Below are 19,745 nucleotides of genomic sequence, written 5' to 3'. Positions count from 1 at the left end.
AAAACACAAAAGTAGTAAGCACAGACTACTCACTACAGTGTTCCCTATTATAGCAAAAGACTGGCAACAACCCAAATGTCGATCAAGAGAGGACTGATTGAAGAAACAATGATACAGCCTCATAGTGGAGTACCATGTAGCAGGAAAAAGGAATGAGGACTATTTCTAGATACTGCTATAGAGTGATCTTCAGGATATATTGTTATGTGAAAAAAAGCTCGGTGGAGGAAAGTGTGTATTGTAGCTACTTTTATCCAAGAAGGGGGAGGATACGCAAGTGTGTGCTGGGGCCGGGGGGTGGGGGGGAATATGTACATACACACCGATATTTGCTTATATTAAAAAAATATACACCGAGTTCTGGGTACCTGAAGATAACGACAGCCACTTAAATCTGAATCTCTCCAGAGAGATCCTCCAAAAAAACACACAGAGAAAGGAGAGAAAATAAAACCATCCTCAGCCCAGCCTACTGACCGGGAGACAGAGAACACGAGAAGCTTCAAATTACCTGTAAATCCAGCAGACAGGCCCCGAGCTCCCCTCACGAGGGAGATGAGTGGAGGCACCCAGGAGAGCATAGATGGGGAAGGCAAGGTGACGGAAGGCAGATAAAATCACCCCCCAAAAGAGAGAGCCCCACTCTGAGCGGGAACCCTGAAAACAGCTCTGCCACTGGGAAACCGCGGGAGGAGACGGGGATGTGTGTGGGACCCAGGGATTAGTCTCTGTAAGGCACTGCTCCTGGAGGACGCTTTGAGAGCGTTCAGAAGCGCAAGGCCACTTGAGGTGGAAATGAAAAGTCTAAACAAGAGAAAATCACAAAAGACACACTGACCCCTTTTGGAAGGCAAGATTTTCACCCTTATGTTATGTCTGTGAATATGTTATCTTACGTGGCAAAAAGGACTTTGCAAATGGACTTAAGGTTGTTAATCAACTGACTTTAAAATAGGGAGATTATCCTGTGGGCCCAATGTAATCACGTGGGCCTTGTGGAAGAGGGGAGATACAGCAGTAGAGATGCACTAGAACAGATGCTTCAGAGAAATGAGGCAGGAGCAGAGCCAGAGATCTGAAGTATGAGAAGGATCATACTGTCCTGGTTGTCTTTGAGGGGGGCATGAACCAAGAAATGCAGGCTGCCTCTAGAAACAGGATGACCAGGGCCACCAGCCAGCAAGGAGATGGGAACCTCAGTCCTACAACCACAGAGGACTAAATTCTGTCAACAACCTGGAAATGCATTCTCCCCTAGAACCTCCAGAAAGAAACACAGCCCTGCCGACACCTTGATTTCAGCCTTGTGGAATTCTAAGCAGAGCACCCAGCCACGCTGTACCAGGACTTTGACCTAGAGAACTGTGAGACAGTCAATTTGTGTTGTTTTAGGCAGCTAAATGTGTGCTAATCTGTTATGGTGGCAACAGGAAGCTAATGAAGAACCCTGTATAAACTGCACTTAACCACCTGAACAGAAGAGGGTGCTACTGACTGTAGAAACCCTCACCTTGGCGTTCGGTTGTCATTGAAAGGGCAAAAAAACAAGACGTTATGAAATCAACAGAAGAGCAGATGTATCTCATCAAAGCTACTATAAGAAACAGAAAATGAAAATCAAAGCATTTCAGCGGAGAAAATTCCCCCCCAAGCACAACCAAAGGGATGAAAAACGTAACCCAACATCCCACGTGAATAAGATTTCCTGAAACAAGTATTCACAGACGGGAAAACTTCAAATCAGAAATCCAAAACCTTAGGATAGAAATGGACAAACATGAAGAAGATGTGAAATGGACATTAACCGAACTCAGGAAAGAATTTTTTAAAGACTTAAATACGTAGAGCAAATTACAAGATACCCAAGGAAGAACAAATCCAGCTGAAAACATAACAAGAGGTATTTTAAAAGGCATGAAAAGAGCCAAGAAAATAAAAAACTACAGAAGTTTAAAGAGGAAAAAAGTATGAGCTTTATGCTTTGGCAAGACCCTTTGGTTGCCAGTGTTGGTGGGGATGAGGAATGGGGAACCCCACAGGTGGCCAAGGGGGACATTACGAGGCCCAGGGCACGCAGAGGATGCTCTGAAGGAAGCACATGTGACTGTCACAGATGGCAGAGTCTCATATCCCCTACTCTCCTCACTCACCACACTCAGCCACGTCTGCCTCCCTTCTGTCCCTGGAACCACTAACCTCAGTCCCGGCACTGGCCCCCCTCAGCCCAGAACGCTCTTCAGGGCATCACGTGGCCACCCTTTCTCATCTTTCAGGGCCCCCCTTAGAGGTCACGGCCTCCATGAGAACTTCCTGTCCCCCCATCGAAGGTGGCCCCAGGACCTTCTGGGGTTCTGTTAATGTTCAGTGCCTCTATCTGGGTGCTGGTGTCATGGGTGCATTCACTTTGTGGAAACCAATTACGTTGTGCATTAGTGATTTGTGCGTTTATACTTCAATAAAAGTGAAAAAATAAAAATAAGGCACCCCCAACCGCCCCCCTCATATTCCCTTCACAGAGCTATCACTCATAGACACTCTCCTGCCTGTTTCTCTCTTGTGTTGTTTCTTACACGCACACACTCCCACTGGAACGTAAGCTGCACACGTCTGTCAGGTGACTGCTCCCAGAGCAGGGCGCGGCACACGGTAGGCACTGAATAACTGCTCGTGTAGAGAGCGGATGCATGCCCGCCTAGTGCCCCCCGGGTGCAGGGGAGGGCCCAGCGGGGGCTGGGTGCCTGGGTCAAGGCCTCACCTTCCTCTGCATCTTCTCCAGCAGCTGGCTCTTGGCCCTCACTTCCTCCTGGATGGAGTCGTAGACGTGGAGCAGCACCCAGTCCCCGCTGTCCTCGTCCGCGCTCTGCAGGGCCGCCACCAGCTGCTTTCTGCGCTCATCCGCGTACCGCTTCCGCCGCCTGTGCTTCTCCTTCAGGTCCTTGTTCTTGGCCTGCTCGCCTCCAACCACCTGCTGCTCCAACAGCTGCAGCCTGCCCGGTGCAGGAGAGAGCGAGCAAGGTGGCAGCTGCCGGGCACTGCGCACCTGCTGTCCGGCATGATCCCAGCGAATCCTGCCCACAACCCCACTTCGCAGACACATAAACTGAGGCTCAGGGAGGTGAAGCTGCTGGCTCAGGGCCAGAGCCAGGATTCTTACCAGATCTACCTAACTCCGAGCCTGTGCACTCACCCGCAGCCGTGGCTGTGCCCAACAGGAAGGGCGAGAAGCTCCCTGTGGACCCAGAGCTAACCCACCCCACCCGCCTCCCGGTGCTGATGGACCCGCAGCAGAGCAGGCTCCGTCTGTGCCCCCGGGCGACCTGCATGATTAGCATAACGCTGTGTTGTCAAAAATGTTCATCATCTTCAGTGTACTTGATGGCATTATGCTAAGTGAATAAGTCAGCCAGAGAAAGACAGTACTGTATGATCTCACTTACCTGTGGAATCTAAAAAACAAAACAAACAAACAAAAAAACCGAGCTCATAGATACAGAGAACAGACTGATGGTTGCCAGAGGTTGGGGGGTGGTGTGTGTGAAATGGGTGAAGGGGGTCAAAAGGTACAAACTTCCAGCTATAAAATAAATAAGTCCTGGGGATGTAATGTACAGCATGGTGACTACAGTTAATAATACTGTATTGCATATTTGAAAGTTGCTAAGAGAGTAGATCTTAAAAGTTCTCATCACAAGAAAAAAAAGAAAAAAATTTTTGTAACTATGTGTGGTGATGGATGTTAACTAGACTTATTGTGATCATTTCACAATGTATACAAATATCGAATCATTATGTTGTACACCTGAAACTAATATAATGTTGTATGTCAATTATACTTCAATAGAAAATGCGAAAAAAATAATTATGTCCACAATGCTTAATCAGGCAGGGATGGTAACAATACATTTAAAAAAATATTTATATCCAAAATGCTCACAAATGTTTAGAGTTTTGCCCTTTAAAGGTGCAAGTTTTAAATATCTACAAAGAAAGGCTTATGTGGAGCCCCTCACTGTCTGACAAAGCCCCACAAAAGTGTTTTAACTCTGCCTCTTTCCAAAGGGATGTAAGGGGCTTCTAACTAAAGGCATAACAAGGGTTCAGAACAGGGGACAGATGACACTCACGGGAAAGAACGGAACTGTGCAACCAAGCAGCCAGGCTCCGACTCAGTTCAGGCTCAGCTCGAAGCTGGACGGCAGCCAGGGCAGAGGGGCCATGTCCAAGTCACTGCCCTGTTTAAAGTCCTTCTAGGGTCCCCATCAGGATGAAGTCCAAGCCCCCTGGGGGCACACTATCTCATCTCCCCCTGCACTCAACCCCCACAACTCACTCAGCTTTAACTCGCTGCTCAGACTTCTCCAAACACCCAGGCTGATTCCCCCTCTGTGCCTGTGTGCCACCTTGGCTGTGGCCTGTTCCTCAAACGCCACCCCTGAGGCATCTGTCGTGCAAACCCTGTTCAGGTGTCCCCTCTTCTGGGAAGCCTTCCCTGACCACACTCCAGACCACATCGTGAAAACCGCCACGACACGTGCTGAGTGTTTTCTGGGTGCCCAAGGCTGGGCTGCCACCTCTGCAGGCCCTGTCTCCTGTGACCCTCACAAGCTTCTCAAGGTGGAACTCTGATTATCACCCATTTTGTGGATGAGAAGCTAAGGCACAGAGAGGTTTATCGTCTGCCCCAGGTGGTGGAGCTAGGTAGTGGTGGAGGTGGACAGGAACCCAGGCGGCCGACTGCACAGCCCACTCAGTTCTAACTGCTACAGAACCCAGGCCTGTGTATCTACCTCCCCCCGGAACTGGGAGCCCCTTGAAGGCCAAGGCGGCAGCTCGTTCATCCTTGCGTCCTGGTGCCCAGCATGCAGTAGCTGCTCAGTTGCTAGGGACTGGGGACTGGGAGGAGGCTGACTCTGTCATGCAGGTGGGCCTGACATTACTCTCATTTACAGAAGTGAGAACCGAGACTCAGAAAAATTAAGTGACTTGCACAAAACTGCACAGCGGGTGAGGGAAGCCCAGCTCCCCAGGCGGCCTCAGAGGGTATTTGGGAGTGTCTTGCCCCCAGGGGGAGCAAGTCTTTCATCAGGGAGGGCACCAGAGGCCGGGCTGGGACCTGAGGGAAGCCTGCATGGCTCTGCCCTGCGCTTCTTGAAACCTGGAGGCCAGACCCAGCAAAGCCAGACGGGCAGTGGTCCCTTCACCTTCTCCTAGAGCAGCTGCTCCCAGCAGGCGCCTGAGGGGATCTGGGGGCGCCTGTGCCGCTTCCAGGGCAGAGCCCTGCCGCCCGGCTGACTCCAGCGCCAGCCCTGCCCCACTGCTCCCATAGAGGATCAGGCCTCCGCAGCACAGCAGGAGGAGAGCTGGGGGCGCTCAGGAAGAATCAGGGCACCACCACCCCCAAGCCCAGGGCATAGCTCCTTCCTGCCCTGACGCGGGGTCCCCCAGCCCCCAGCTCCGGCGCTTACCGGGCGAGCACCTGCTGCTGGTCCACAACGGGCAGCAGGTCGTCGGTCAGCACCGCCACCTCCACGCCCACGCTGTCCCTTCTCACGCTGGTCATGGCCAGCGGGGGCTGGGGCTGGGCCTCCAAGGCCACCTGGGCCTCAGCCGCGGCCTCCACGCCAGGCTCTGTGGCCAACGCCACCTCCTTGGCCACTTCCGGGCCCAGGTCGACCTCCTGAGCACAAAGAGAAACCAAGGTGGAGGCAGGCATCCGCTCGCGGTCTGGGACGGCTCCCCTCCGGCTCGGGGGACACCGGTTACACAGAAGTGCACCCAATCCCATCCTTACGGCCACCATTTCCACCAACACTCCCGAACCGCCTCCCAGCTCCCTCTCCCGCCCCCACCACCCAGGCTCCACAGGCGGCCAGGGCAATTCTCCTGAAGCATCAGCTGATCCCAGCCCTTTCCTGATTAGAACCCTTCACGATCCCGCTGCACGGGCAGTGAAATCCAGTTTCTTCCGCGGCCTGCGGCGCCCTCCGTGCCTGCTCCCTGCCTCCCCGCTGTCCCCTGCCGCCGCCCTGTCCACCTGCCGCTGCTCCCGCCACGTTTTCCCGTGCGAGAAAGTCAAGGTCTTTCCAGCCCAAGACCTCGGCACTTGCTGTCCCCCTGCCCGTGCTCTCCCCCGGCCCCTTCCTCCTGCTCGGGTGCCATCTCCACGTCACCGTACAGCCAGGGGAGCTGAGCCCCTGCAGGGTGCCGGCTCCAGAGGCTGGCAGGTGGTTTTCTCTCCCCACAAATGTGGGTAGATTTAAGGCCTTCCTCTCACTCCCTGTGGCCTGTTGTGCTTTCTTAAGCAGAAGAGAAAAGGGTCTGGTCTGAGAGCAGCAGTGTTCAAAATGGGCGCCCCTGCCCCCACGGGGGTTCCCTGACAGTGCCCAGGGGACCCTGGGCCCCCAGCCGCTCCCTGCAGCCTCACCCACCGCACACACTGGGCCTCTACACATTAGACAGGGGTTCCAAGGCTGCGGAAAGTTGAAAACCACTGTCTGGAACAGCGGCCTCTTATTAACACTACTAACAAGAGGCCTGAGGCTCCTCTGGCTGGTACAGCGCTTTGCAGTGGGCCGCCCCTGATAAGGTGGGGGAGGGCTGGGGTTGCCGTCCCTGCTTCATGGATGAGGAAACTGAGGCCCACAGAGGGAGGAGACAAGCGGGAGTCACCGGAAGAGCCAGCCCCTGGAACTCCTCCCACCGCACAGAGGCCTGTCCCAGGGACACTCACAGTTCTGGGCTGGAGGTCATGGGCTACCGTGGCTTCGGACCTGAGGTCACCAGGCTCCGGCAGGTCTGTCAGGGAGGGGCGCTTGCAGGAGCACGGGGTGGGGGAGGAAGAGGGACGGTTGGCCCAGAATCATCCTCTGCTCCCCCCCATCTCCCCTCTTTAGCTCCCCACGCTGCTCACCAACCCCACCTCCTCCTCCTGCCTGTCACTGTGGGGGGCAGTGGGGGGGAAGCAGGGGTGAGGAGAGGAGAGAACAGGGAAGAGAGAAACAGGTGAGAGAGGAGAGACAGGTGCACTCTGAGCACCTGCGACGTCCCAGGAGTGTTACCTGCATGACCTCGTGTGAAGCATGCATCAGCATCCCCATCTTATAGATGAGGAAACCGAGGCCCAAAGAAGGTGATGCCCAAGGTCACACAAGTGAGTGGTAGAGCTGGGATCTGAACCCAGGTCTGTCTGATTCAAAGGCCTGTGCTCTTTATACACACACACACACACACACACACACACACACACACACACACACACACGAGAGGAAAGGAAAAAGAACAGAGGGGAGAAGAGAGGGAAAACATTTGAAATGCAAAAAAAGGGTTGTAAAGGGAGAGACGTTGGACAAAGGGGCAGGGTGGAGGAAGAGCGGCATCGCAGGACCCCTGGGTGGTCCCCGAAAGGCAGCTGGACGCCTGCAGACCCCCAGCCCAGCTCACTGCTCTGAGCCTGCGAGAGCATGAGGGTTGACCACGGCCTCCTCCAGCCCTTTCGGGCTTGGAAGCGCAGTGTAACCATGGCAACTCAGCAATCTCCCACGTCAGCAGAACAGGTGCCCAGCTGGCAGCCTTGTGTCTCAATCCCAACTTTCCTATTGATTCCCAGAGCATTAGACAGAGCTCCTCTTTCCCAGACCCCTGAATACTAACGCCCCTGAGCCGGCCACCAAGCCGGAGCCGGCGGAGATGGCGGAGACAGAGGCCAGCCGTCTGTGCGTGCACGCTAACCTCGGTGCCCCCAGCCAAGCTCTGCCTGCTGAATGTTTGCATGGCATCCTGCATGGCATCAGCTACCTGCATGGGGACCCTGGACACGTCCACCCGGGGCACGTCTGCCCCGGCCACCATGGAGGAGAGCCTGACCAGCTTGGCTTCCACCTCAGCAAATGGGTCGTGCAGGCCTGGTAACAGCTCCGGGGGCATCGGCTGTGGCTCCTCTTCCTGGAGGAAGGGCTCCCCCTCCAGCAGGGGTTCCATGGCCTCTCGGCCAAGACTCTCATCTGGGAAGTATCTGCCCTTGGCCTCCAGCTCGGGCATGGAGAACTCCAGGTTGGAGGGCTCCTCCGGTCCTGGGAAGGCCTCTGACATGGAGGCTTCTTCGAGTGTGGAAGACTCATCAGACCCAAGGGAAACCTCAGACTGGGAGGCCTCCACCTTGGGCAGTCCTTCCAACCTGGAGGAGACCTCAGTCTTAGAGACCTCCTCACTGGGCAGAGTGTTGGGCATGGAGTAGATCTCGGGTTTCACGGCTGTCTCATACCGGAAAGTAGGTGAGTACTCAGACCTGTTGGCAAACTCAGCCCTGGACATCACCTCCGCCTTGTAGAGGACTTCTGCCTTCAGGACAGCCTCTGCAAATGGGGAACTTCCCTTAGCTTTTTACAGGTTAGAATGAGGGGACTCTTCCCTGGAAGCTGGCCCCAAGGCCACAATCTCCAAAAGACCAGCTGAAGAGCCCCCAGGGCCCCCAGATACTGGCTTCCCATCTCTGCCCCACTGCCCTCTCCCTCATCAGAACTCAAACCCCATATCCTTCCACCTCTTCCAGGAAGCCTTCCCTGACCAGCACCATGATCTCTCCTTTCTCTGACCTCCCAGCTGTTAGGTGCTGGGCTCTTACCACCCTGCTGGGGGACTGCTCTCAGCAGGTAAGCTGACTGCCCTGTGGGTCTTACTGCCTGCAAGGCTGAGAGCTCCTGATTAGATTCCACACCCAAGACCCTTAGGGACCCCGCTGGGGTGCCCAGTGCAGGGCTCGTGTCCACGGGATATGCTAGATCCATGGGAGTTAAATGAACTCTGTGGATGAATGTCAGAGAGACCAAATAAAATCACTCGGAGGCCTAATATTCAAACTGGACTGCAAGGACAGAAAATTCTAGAACCTGCCCCTCCCCTCTTCCTCTGGGTCTACACCAAGAGTGGCATCTTCCTCCCAGCTTGGACAGGACTATGGCCACATAGGCCTCCTTAGTGCTCCCAGCTCCTGGGCATTAGATCCCCTCCTCAAGATCCCGTCTCCTTCTTAGTCGCTTGTGTCTGGGCTCCCCTGAGAAGTCCCGATGCTCCCTTTGCTGAAAGAGGACGTCCACCCTCTCCGAGCCTCAGTCTGCACCCTGGTATGTGAGGATGCAGAGTCCTCCCGCACTCAGGGGGTGCAGGGGAGCACCTACCCAGTACCCAGCACACAGCAATGCTCAATACATGGTACCAATGATGTGACCAATGCCACTGTCCTTACAAGATGGATTTTACAACACCTGGGTGAGTACCAAGATGTCTGGGCTGCCTCGCACCATGGGTGTTTGAATGAGAGTGGTGGGTGGAACATTCTAGAATGTCAAAAAGAAGACAAAAACTTCCAGGAAGGTTAAAGATCTTGCTAATGATTGAAAGCTTATTATGGGATGTGGTTGCTTTGGTAAGAGATGGACTCAGAAGTGAGAGGAAACTATAGAACATGCAGAAACTCGAGGAAGGGACTCGTCCATAAAACATGGATGATATATGAACAGCTCTAAGTCAGCCTTGGCCTGGGGCCCAGCCTGTGGCCAACGCATCAGGATGCAGTGTTGTGGGTAAGCACGCTGGCTCTGGGGTCAGGCTGCCTGGGTTCAAATTCTGGCTCCACTTTACCAGCTGTGTGACCCTGGGCAACTTACTTACCCTTTCTGTGCCTCTGTTTCCTCATCTATAAAATAAGAGTAATTGTGGAACCTACTTTGCTGGGCTGTTGTGAGGATTAAACAAAACTGAGCCTGGTGGGTAGAAAGTGCTATAGAAACGTCAGCCAGTAAAACAAGGAGGAGAGCGGGCTGGTCTCCCTCCTGACGGCCGGGCGCGGCGCCCACCTGTCTCCTTGCGCAGGTTCTCCTCCAGCGTGGACAGCTTCACGTCGTACGAGTTGCGCGTGGCAGTGATGTCCTCCTCCAGCCGGGCCCTGGACTCCTGCTCGGCCTCGTAGTCGGCCCGCAGCCGGGCCAGGCGCTCTTCATACTCCTGGGAATGGCGGGGAGACGCCCAGGGGGCAGCCTTTTACCACCACTTCAAAACACGACTTTCAGTGCTCCTTTTTCGTCAAACAACCCAGGAAATACAAACAAGCCAAAAGAACAACATTAAAATGACCTACACAACGCTGGATAATTACTGGCTGGTGCAGACCCTTCTGAACTCTTGGTGATGCATTTTCACTGGTTAGTAACACATGTATTCGTTTGTGGTCTGTTGTTTGCACACAGCACTGTATCACGAACACCTTCTGCAGCAACAAGTATGCTGTAACCAAACGGTCCTCAACCATCAACAATGACACATATCTTCATTCCTCTGCTTCTCTCTCCGCCTCGGCCATCACCACCAGCTCTTGCCCAAATGGCCTCCACCTGGTCCCCCGCCTCCACTTGTGCCCCCAACCTTCCTCCTCATGTCTCAAGGGCTTCCCTTGTCCAAGGATAAAATCTAAGCTCCTCCACTTGACCTGAGTCCGCAGTGACCTGGCCGGCCCACTCCTTGACCACACCTCATTTTTGCCACATTTGGACGCGCCCGCATCCCCCCTGCCTCAGGGCCTCTGCCCTTGCTCCCTGGCAAGCTCTTCCCTTCAGGCCTCAGCTTAGTAACGCCCCCCGGAGAGCCCTTCCCTGACCGGGCACCCAGAGGACCCCCACCACCGCTCTCTGTCACCTGGCCTATTTCTTCTCAGCACGGATCATGAGCGGCCATCATTCTCGCGGCCTCCGTGCCTGGCACAGAGGAGGGCCTCGGGGAACAGCCGCTGAAGCAGGAAGAGCATGAGGCCAAACTGCTGGGCCAGAGGGTAACTGAGACCACTCAGGGGCCTGAGACTCGTCTCCCACGGGAGGGCCGGGCACTGGTGAGTTACAGTCTGTGACCCTCTGTCTTTTGGAGCCGCTCCTGACGGAGGGGCCTGCAGCTGAACTAGCCAGAGGCCCAGACACGGCTGGGGAGGGAAAGCCCCGGCACACACGCCCACCTCACCAGACCCTTCCGGAAGTACAACACCAGCACAGAATCCCACAGTGGCACAGAGAGCATGACCCGGGCTCTCGGGGAGAGAGAGAAGGGCACGGAGGATCACTGAAACGTAACTGTGCCTTCTGCAGCACACAGAGAGACATCTGAGGCTCAGGACGACAGCTGCGACGTTACTGAGGCCCAAGGAGGCTCCACAACTCGCCCAGAACCAAGCAGCCCTCTGACAGCCTCATGGAGACCTGTAGCTCACACCCCCTTGCTTCCCTCCTCACCCAGCTGGGATCCTGGGACTGGCACGATAATCGTCCCTCAGCAGTGAACCCCGACTCCCTCACCCCAGCACCCTCCATCATTTCCTCCCAGCACAGCCCTGACCCCGGCTCAACCCAGGCCTCAGTCCAGTCGCACCAACACCCTAGCAAGACCCGACTGGAGATGCACACATATGCGCGTGCACACGCAGACACGCACACACACGGCAGCACCGACCTCCAGTCTCACCTGTAAATGTGTAACCTCGAATCTCAGAGGGGCCTCTCCGTAGCTCAGCACCCCTCCCTTCAGTCCTTCCACTCTCCCTCTCTCCACACCCCTCCACTCCCCCACATTTCCTATCTGGTACTTCACAGAGAACACTGAGGCCATCAGACAAGAGCTCCCCACCTTCCCAGCCCCCCATCCTCCCATCACCTGCAGGTCTGTCCGAAAGCTCTGCATCCTCTTGTGACAGTTGACGAACCATCTGAAGCCAACCCATCCCCTCGAGGACTTTGCTCTTCAGTCTCCCATCTCCCTCCTATAACACGGACCTCTCCCCTGTACTAGATCATTCCTGGCAGTCTACAAAACATGCTCCATTACTTCCAATACTAAAAACAATAAAACTCTTCCTTGGCCCCACATGCGCCTCCAACTACAGTGCCCAGAGCCTAGCAGGTGCTCAGAAAATGCCTGATGACTGAATGGGGGGTCAGAGTGCAAACCTAGACCCCCAACTGCCGCTTGGTACTCGTCACACACCCAGTGATGAGCAGATACCCCTTCATGTCACCCTCGTACCGCAGCAGGAAAGCTGCTATTACGCCCATTCTAGAGATGAAGACACAGGCTCAGAGAGCTTAAACAGCCTGCCCAGTCACAGAGCCCGTAGGACCGGACTTGCAGAATGTAAAAGTTGCAATGTAAATGACTCTAGGAATCTTCTAGTCCAAATGCCCCTGGTACAGCTGGGAGACTGAAGCCCACAGAGTCACACCTCCAGCTCATGGCTGAGCCAATTCCTGGCCCGGTGCCTTCTCCACTACACACAGGGGCCACCTCCCTTATCCTCAGCACCCTGATTGGTTCTGGAATGGAAAGGAAAGGAAGGCACAGTTCCAGGCACATAGTAGGTCTCAATGAATATGAGTCATAAGTGAAAGCACATATGGGAGGGAAGAGGGAGAGAGGCGAGAGGGAGGACAGACACCCTCAGCTCTGCCTCCAAGTGTGGCTCACAGAAGAAACTCCAGGGTCAGAAAAAGAAACTTGGTGGTGGCCTCAGGTGGCAGTGCTCCACTAAGCTGCCCCACGAGGAGGAGGCAGGTGACCCCCATCCCCAGGGCAGAAGGACCCTCCAATCACTGGCTACTCAGAGCAGCCAGCCCAGAACAGCATCTCTTTGCCATGGTGACCACTAGGGGGCGGAGGCGCCCTGCTCATAGGACAGCCAGGGTGCCTGCCATGCAACCGACCTTCCTCAGGAGGAAGATTCCATCCCAGCACCTGGCCAACACTCCCATCCCTCCCGTTTTGTGATCAACATCCACTTGTTTCTACAGGATTCCGAAACCCATTCTAAACCCCCAAAGTGTGATTCTTTCATTCCTGTGGGCTCAGCCATGCTGAAAGGCCCCCTCCTCGCAACACCTCCCCAGGAGCTGGGCCCAGGGCTCCAGAGATGGACCTGACACCTAGTCTTGCCCCAGGAGCTCCCAGACCAGCAGGGGAAAAGGCAGAGTGAGCAGCTGAGCGCCCAGAACCTTCATAGGGGCCGGGATGGGGTTTATCGAAGACCCATAATTGAGCCTCTCCCCAAACAGTAACAGCCTATGCCTGTCATGGGGCAGCTCTTGGGGACTCTCCAGTCGATTTCTCCCACCCTCCAGCCCACAGGACTGAGACCCCCAGGCCTTACCTGCCTGCCCCTCAAGGCTGGGCCCCAGGCCCTCACGGCCTGACCAGGGGCTTCCAGGGGCCCCAGGGCTGATCGCCCCTGAGGTCACAGCTGAGTGGCAGAGGCCCAGCTGCAGATACACCCAGGCCCCAGTCCCTGCAGTGCTGTTCCTGCCTGGCATTAGGTTCTCCACTAGGAAAAAGCTAGTGCCCTAAAGGGACCCCACCACACGATGGGGTCTCAGGTGCAGCCCTCAAATGGCTGGAGCCTCAGGAAATCAGCAGAGCCTGGAGTCAGGATGGAGCCTCAGCAGGGAGCTGGGAGGCTCTGCCGGGACTGGCTGTCTAGGTTCCCCTCTGGGGACCGGCTCCGCATCTGTAAATCAGGGGGTTACCTGCCCTGCTGGTCCCCAGAGATGCTGGGAGGCACACATGCGGGAGGGGGACCCAGGTGCCCCCAGGGGACGGCTGTCTCTGGGAGGCCAACACCCCACTTATCCACTGGTCAAATAGGCGCCTGGGGGCTCCCCACTGCCCACCCGGCTGCCCTGCTCTCAGCCTGGATTGTTGGCACCTGCTGAGGGGACAGACCCCTTCCACTCTGACCTCCCCGCCTTTGCACAGGCCATCTCCCCTGCCAAGAATGCCTTCGCTTCCACCAATCCCCAGCCACCCCTCCCTGCAGTACTGAGGGGAGACGGCGTCCTGCAGACGCCCCCACGCCCCTCTCTGTTCCCCCCGGGCAGGCACAGACGTGGGACGGAGTGCACCCTGGAGTCAGGAACCCAAGTTCAAATCCTGGCTCAGACTCTCCTTAGCTGTGTGACCTTGGGCAAGACATGGCACTTCTCTGAGCCTCAGCTTTCTGAGCTCCAATAGGGAGGTTGTAGTACCAAACCCAAGGCGGCGGTGGGGGTGAAATGGTTGGTCTCCTGCGGGGCCCCACCTGCCCACCCGTTCCCCGCCCTGCTCGGGGTCTCACCTCCCGGATGAGCTGCTTCTCGGCCTCCGTGTCACGCTGGGTCACAGGCTGGGGCAACAGCTTCTCCTCAGTCTGGACAGGGTCTAGGGGCACCTGATTGGACAGCAGGGCTGGGAGAAAAGCAAAAATGAGGGGCTGGGACCTAGGTGCACACGATTTGCAGGAACTAAACAGAAATCCATAAAAAGACAACTACATGCTCATTCAAAAAAGACTTCAAAGTATTGAACTTATTTCAAGCGTGTCTTTATGTAAAATCCTCATTTACCTGGTCATTCAATAAATATTTAATGAGCATCTACATGTTCTAGGCACTGGGGATGTGGCATTGAATAAAACAGACATAATTCCACGGCCAGGTTGGTTTTCAATTGGGGGAGAAAGGCAAAAAAAATATGAATAAGAAAAATGCATAACACATTACAAGGTGATACATTCTGAGAAGAAAAAGAAAGCAGGAGAGTGCTCAGAAGTAAGAACCAGGAGGAAAGACTGTAATCTAAATAGTGTGGCCAGAGAAGACCTTTGAGACAAGGTGAGATGAAAGCAGTGATCTGAAGGAAGCAAGGGGGAGAGGCGGGCAGAGATCCTGGGAACAGACAGAAGAGAGCAGTGAGTGCAAAGGTCCTGAGGCAGGCAGAGGCCTGGACTGTCCTAGGAACAGCCAGGGGGCCTGGGTGGCTGGAGTGGAGTGAGAGAGGAGGAGTATGGGCAAAGAGGAGGTCAAAGAGGGAATGGGGCCAGATCCTGGGGACCTTGCAGGCCACGGTGAGGGCTTCAGCTTTTACCCGGGGTTAAACCAGGCCAGTGGAGGGTCTGGGCACGGCACTGAAAGGACTTGCGTTTGAACAGGATCTCCCTGGCTGTGTGGAGAATGTACTGAGGGGGATAAGGGCAGACACCAGGAGACGTGTTGGGGCCGCTGCAGTAACTCAGGCGAGAGATGCTAGCAGCTCAGGCCGGGGAGACAGCCGTGAACAGACTCTGCACATGTTTTAAAGGTAGAGACAAAGGGAGCTTCTGCTGGATTCGATATGGGTTTGAGCGAAAGTGAGAAGCCAAGGACGACCCCAAGGCCTCTGGCTTGAACACCTGGAAGGAGAGAGTTGCCATCAACTGGGTGGGGCAGCTACAGGACCAGGCTTGGGGTTCGGGGAAGATCAAGAGCTCAGTGTTGGATATGTTGAGTTTGAAATGATTATTAGATGGCTGGATATTCAATTCTGGAATTCAGAGGACATGGTATATCAATTTTTTTTCCCTATATTTTATGACATTTTGACACCATGAGGGACTTGTTGGCCAGGGAGAGATGACCCCTCCCAGGGCCAGCTAACTCCTAGAGAGTAAACAACTCATCAGGGAGCCCACCTTTCATATACAAACCAACCAATCCCAAGTCCACACCCCCAACCCCTCCTCTGTCTAACTCGCACACACCAAGCCAAGATCTCCCCCACCCTAAGTCACCCAGGGCCAGGCCCCTGTGCCCAAACCTGCCAGAATTATTCCAGCTGGCCAATCCTAAGCTGTTTCTCCTGCCTGGCCTCGCCTTTCCCACAGAAACCCTGATAAAGTCTCTGGCCCGGCCTTTCCCCTCCTCCTCTCTGCCTCCTGGCTGACCCTGGTGCTTCCCCGGTGGCCCTGCGTGCCATGCCTCTCATTTCTATGGTAACTGTGAGTAACATTAAACTTTTATTTCAGTGGCATTGATCTCTCCATGTCATCATTCAGTCACCTTTATAAATTAAGACCTGGACACAAGTCACACAGCCAGGCTGAAGGTCCACATGTGAGAGTCATGAGCACAGAGATGGTGTTTAAAGCTACAAAACCAGATGAAACCAGCTTAGAGGGGAGTGTAGAGAGAGGAGAGGATAAGGGCCGACCCTGGGATAGCCCAGCGTTAGGAGCTTGGGGGGCGGTGACTCATGTAGGGGGACTGAGAAAGAGTGGTTGGGAGGCAGGGGGAGAACCAGGACAGAGGGTGTCCAGGGAGCAAGGGTTTCAAGGAGAAGGGAGGAGATCAGCTGAGTCAACTGACACTAAGAGGACAAGGTGAGGTCAGCCTGAGGTCCGAGCACTGGATTTAACAACCAGAAGGTCACCCATGACGAGGGCAGCTCCAGTGGGATGGGAGCACAGGGCTGCCTGGACCGGGGGCAAGAGAGAGCGGAAGGAGAGAATCCGGGGCCAGTGAAAACTGACAAATGTTTCAAGTTTTGCTAAAAGGGGGAGAGAAAAAATGCCAGTAACGGGAGGGAGAACTAGGGCTGAGGGGCTACAGCTAATAGGGAGCACCGTGTGCCGGAAACACAGGGAGCGTGGAGTCAGACACACCCAGCTCGGTTTAAGGCCCAACTGTAAAGCTAAAGCATCACATACTGTCTAATGAGGCTTCAGTGCCAGGCTGCGTGCGACGCCCACACATGCATTACCTCACGCATCCTCCCAACCGTCTCATGACAATAACAAGGCAGGTGGCGTTGTCTCCATCTCACAGATGAGCACACTGAGGCTCAGAGGCTGAGTCACTTGCCCAAGCAGCCAGGACGTGAACTGGCTGTTACAGTTCAGCTCTCAGCTCTCGGCTCTCGGCTCTCGGCTCTCGGCTCTCGGCCCTGCACCAGTCATTTCATCTTGCTGAGCTGCCTGCTCCTAATCCAGGAGGAGGGGACACCACAGCCCCTACCCGCAGGGCTGCCGTGATAACCACCAGACAGCGGCACCAATGTTCACTGCAGGTCTCGGGAGCCAGTGGCAGAGCCTCCCCAACTCCCTCCTTGTACCTCTCACCATTCCTCCATCTAGTGTCTCCTTACCAATCGTGGGGGAGATTAGGGTCAGGGGTAGGGAAGTAGAGGAGGAGGAAGGCAGATTGCCACAGTGGAAGCCCCCATCGGGGTCTTCAAGGCCCTCTCCACTCCGGGCCCTGACCATCTCCCACCGCCCTACTCACCAGGCAGCCAGCAGAACTATCTGCGGTTCCCCAAACGCACCTTACAACTGCATGCATCTTTGCACACATCGGCCACTCTCATCCTGTCTAACTGGGAGAATTCTCATCCCCCAAGACTCTGCTCGATCACCCCCTCCCTGTGAAGCCTCCCTGACTGACCACACCCCAGCCCCAGGTAGACGTGGCCATGCACTCCCTTCTGCCCTGCAGTGCCTGTGCAGCTCTCTGCCCTGGATGCACACGATGGTCTGCTGGAGTGTGACCAGCAGGAGACGAGGTACCCATGAGGATCTGCTTCATCTCTGTGTCTCAGTGCCCAGCACAGGTTCACACACAGAGGGGGTGTTTTGTGAACTTTGGATGGATGGTCGGGTGGGTGAGTGGAAAGACAGATAAAAGGATGGCAGACAGGATGGAGTGAATAAATGGGTGGATATGTGGACGGTAGGATGGGTGGGGTGGCTGGACAGAATGGGTGAATGGATGGTGGATTAAATGGATGGGTGAGTGGATGGATGGGTGAGTGGGTAGATGGATAAATAATGGAGTGGGTGGGAGGGTGGGTAGGTACATGGAAGCGTAGCGGGTGGATGGGTAAATGGGTGGGTGGATGGGTAAATGGGTGAGTGGATGGGTAAATGGGTAGGTGGATGGGTGGGTGGATGGGCGGATGGTGGATGGATGGGTGGATGAGTAGATGAACAAGTGTGTGTGTAGAACGGGTGGATAGAGAGGAAGGTGGGTGGGGAGGTGGATGAATGGACAGATGGACTCAGGGTTTTTATGCTCCCTTCCCCAACGGGTTCTCAGGCAAAGAAAACCGTGGAGTCGCTCAGTTGCAAGGACCCTGCAGGCCTATGCTCCAGGTGTGGATTTCTACCTGCCCGATGACAGCCACACGCCTGGGCGTGGAAGCTGCAATCGCAAAGTGCCTAACTGGGAGCGGGGACGGGACGCGGGGGAGCAAGTCACCCAGCTGCTAGGCAGCACAGCATCACGATGCTGCCACAGAGACAGCAGGCAGGCAGGTGGGAGGCAGGGAGTGGGCGACAGAGCCTGCAGCTGACGGGACAGACAGACCGGCCTTCTCCTGGGCATGGGCGAGCAGACCTACCTGGGCCACCACCAACCGGGGCTCTCCCGACTGCCCAAAAGCTGTGCTCACATGAAGTTGCGAGGAGGGAGGGCACTGCCTCCACGTCTCTCAGACGGGAAGCGGGAGGCGGGAAGACCCTCCCTGCCGCCTGCTCCCCCCGGCGCCCCACCTGCCAGGCTGCCGGGGCTCATCTGCCGGGCCAGGATGGCCCTGAGCCTCTTGATCTCCTCCTGGTACTCGCGCAGGAGGGCATCCTTGGGGTCCTGGTTGATGCGTGGTTTGTTCCTGATGTTCTTGGCTCGGTTGGCGTAGCGCAGCGTGCTCAGCGTCTCGTCGTAGTTGTTGTCGGCTGGCGACAGGCAGGCCACCATCAGCGTCTTGGTGTTGCCACCCAGCGAGTCCTGCAGCAGCCGCGTCAGCTTCGAGTCCCGGTAAGGGATGTGTCTGCAGCGCCCGTCCACCAGGGCCGAGATGACATTGCCCAGCGCCGACAGCGACAGGTTGATCTTGGTGGCCTCCTTGAGCCGCTCCCCCGTGGCACCCGTCTTGGACTGCCGCTCGCTGCCTGCCAGGTCCACCAGGTTCAGCTTGCCCGCCCGGAGGTGGTCCTTGCCCCGCTCGTCTGCAGACAGACCAGGCAGAGGGTGAGGGCCTTAGACGAGCCCCCAGGCTCATGAGGGCAGAGCCACCAGGCACCGGTGCTCACACCCACCAAAGGCCTTATTTCAGCTGCACAGGAGCCCCGTGAAGGAGGTGCTGCTATTGTACCCATCTTACAGATGAGGAAACTGAGGCTCAGAAAGGGCATTTAACCTGCCCAAGGACACACAGCTGTTAAGTGGTGGAGCCAAAATCAGAACCCAGGACTGCCTGACTCCAGGGAGCAGGGGCTGGGAGGTACAGGCTATTCTCTGAGGGCAGCAGAGTTTCTTAGGACTATCACAACAGCCCCTACAGATTTCCTGTGAGGCCAAAGGTGGGGGATAGGGGGATGGGACTGGGTCACCAGGGTGTTGTATCGTTAATGCAAAAAACATCAGCTTTGGAGAGTCTTGGACCTGGTTCCCATCTCAGTCCTGCCTCCTACTTGCTGTGTGACCTTAGCAGAGTCATGCACCTCTCTGATCCTCAATTCTTACATCAACAAACTAAGACTAACAATAGCTCCCCGCTAGGGTTGGCTGTTGGGAAGAGTAAAGTAAACTGACAGCACATTTTTACAGGGTCTACACAGGGCCCAGCACAGAGCAGGTGTCTGTTTCCCCTGAGAACAAGCCCAGTTCTGCAGCAACTGAGGCTGTGCTCACAGGGCAGACCCCCAGTGTTAAGGGTCACGGGAGCCGGGCGCCGGCTGTTAGCAGGGGCTCAGAAGCACAGGTTTTGAAGACACAGACTTGGAGGGTCCAAACTCGAGTCTATCCTTTAGCAGCTGTGAAACTTGGGGAAATAACTTCACTTGACTCTGAGCCTCAGCCTTTCTTTCAGTAAAATGGGAATCAAAGACCCAGCCCACAGGGTGGCTGTGAGATTACACTGAGAGCACGTGTGCAAAGAGC

At 55.5% G+C, this 19,745-nt stretch overlaps 1 protein-coding gene across 1 annotated transcript in view; it reads right to left on the bottom strand.

Annotated features, from left to right (window-relative positions):
- The window catches only part of KIF17 (kinesin family member 17), a 45,194-nt gene that overhangs the window by 10,826 nt on the left and 14,623 nt on the right, over window positions 1–19,745 (bottom strand). Inside the window, exons 5-11 of the mRNA XM_087445807.1 lie at window positions 18,359–18,811; window positions 14,135–14,244; window positions 9,852–9,999; window positions 7,795–8,351; window positions 6,731–6,811; window positions 5,466–5,677; window positions 2,756–2,987 (exon numbers count right to left, since the gene is read on the bottom strand). Of these exons, the coding sequence (XP_087301933.1) occupies window positions 2,756–2,987; window positions 5,466–5,677; window positions 6,731–6,811; window positions 7,795–8,351; window positions 9,852–9,999; window positions 14,135–14,244; window positions 18,359–18,811 (1,793 nt within the window). The remainder of the gene's footprint in view (window positions 1–2,755; window positions 2,988–5,465; window positions 5,678–6,730; window positions 6,812–7,794; window positions 8,352–9,851; window positions 10,000–14,134; window positions 14,245–18,358; window positions 18,812–19,745) is intronic.

Source organism: Ceratotherium simum, chromosome 22 (genome assembly GCF_057802395.1).
Source record: "Ceratotherium simum simum isolate JZ-2026a chromosome 22, ASM5780239v1, whole genome shotgun sequence".
NCBI lineage: Eukaryota > Metazoa > Chordata > Mammalia > Perissodactyla > Rhinocerotidae > Ceratotherium > Ceratotherium simum.
Note: the sequence above shows the minus strand (reverse complement) of the source record. Positions and strands in the feature narration are given on the sequence as shown.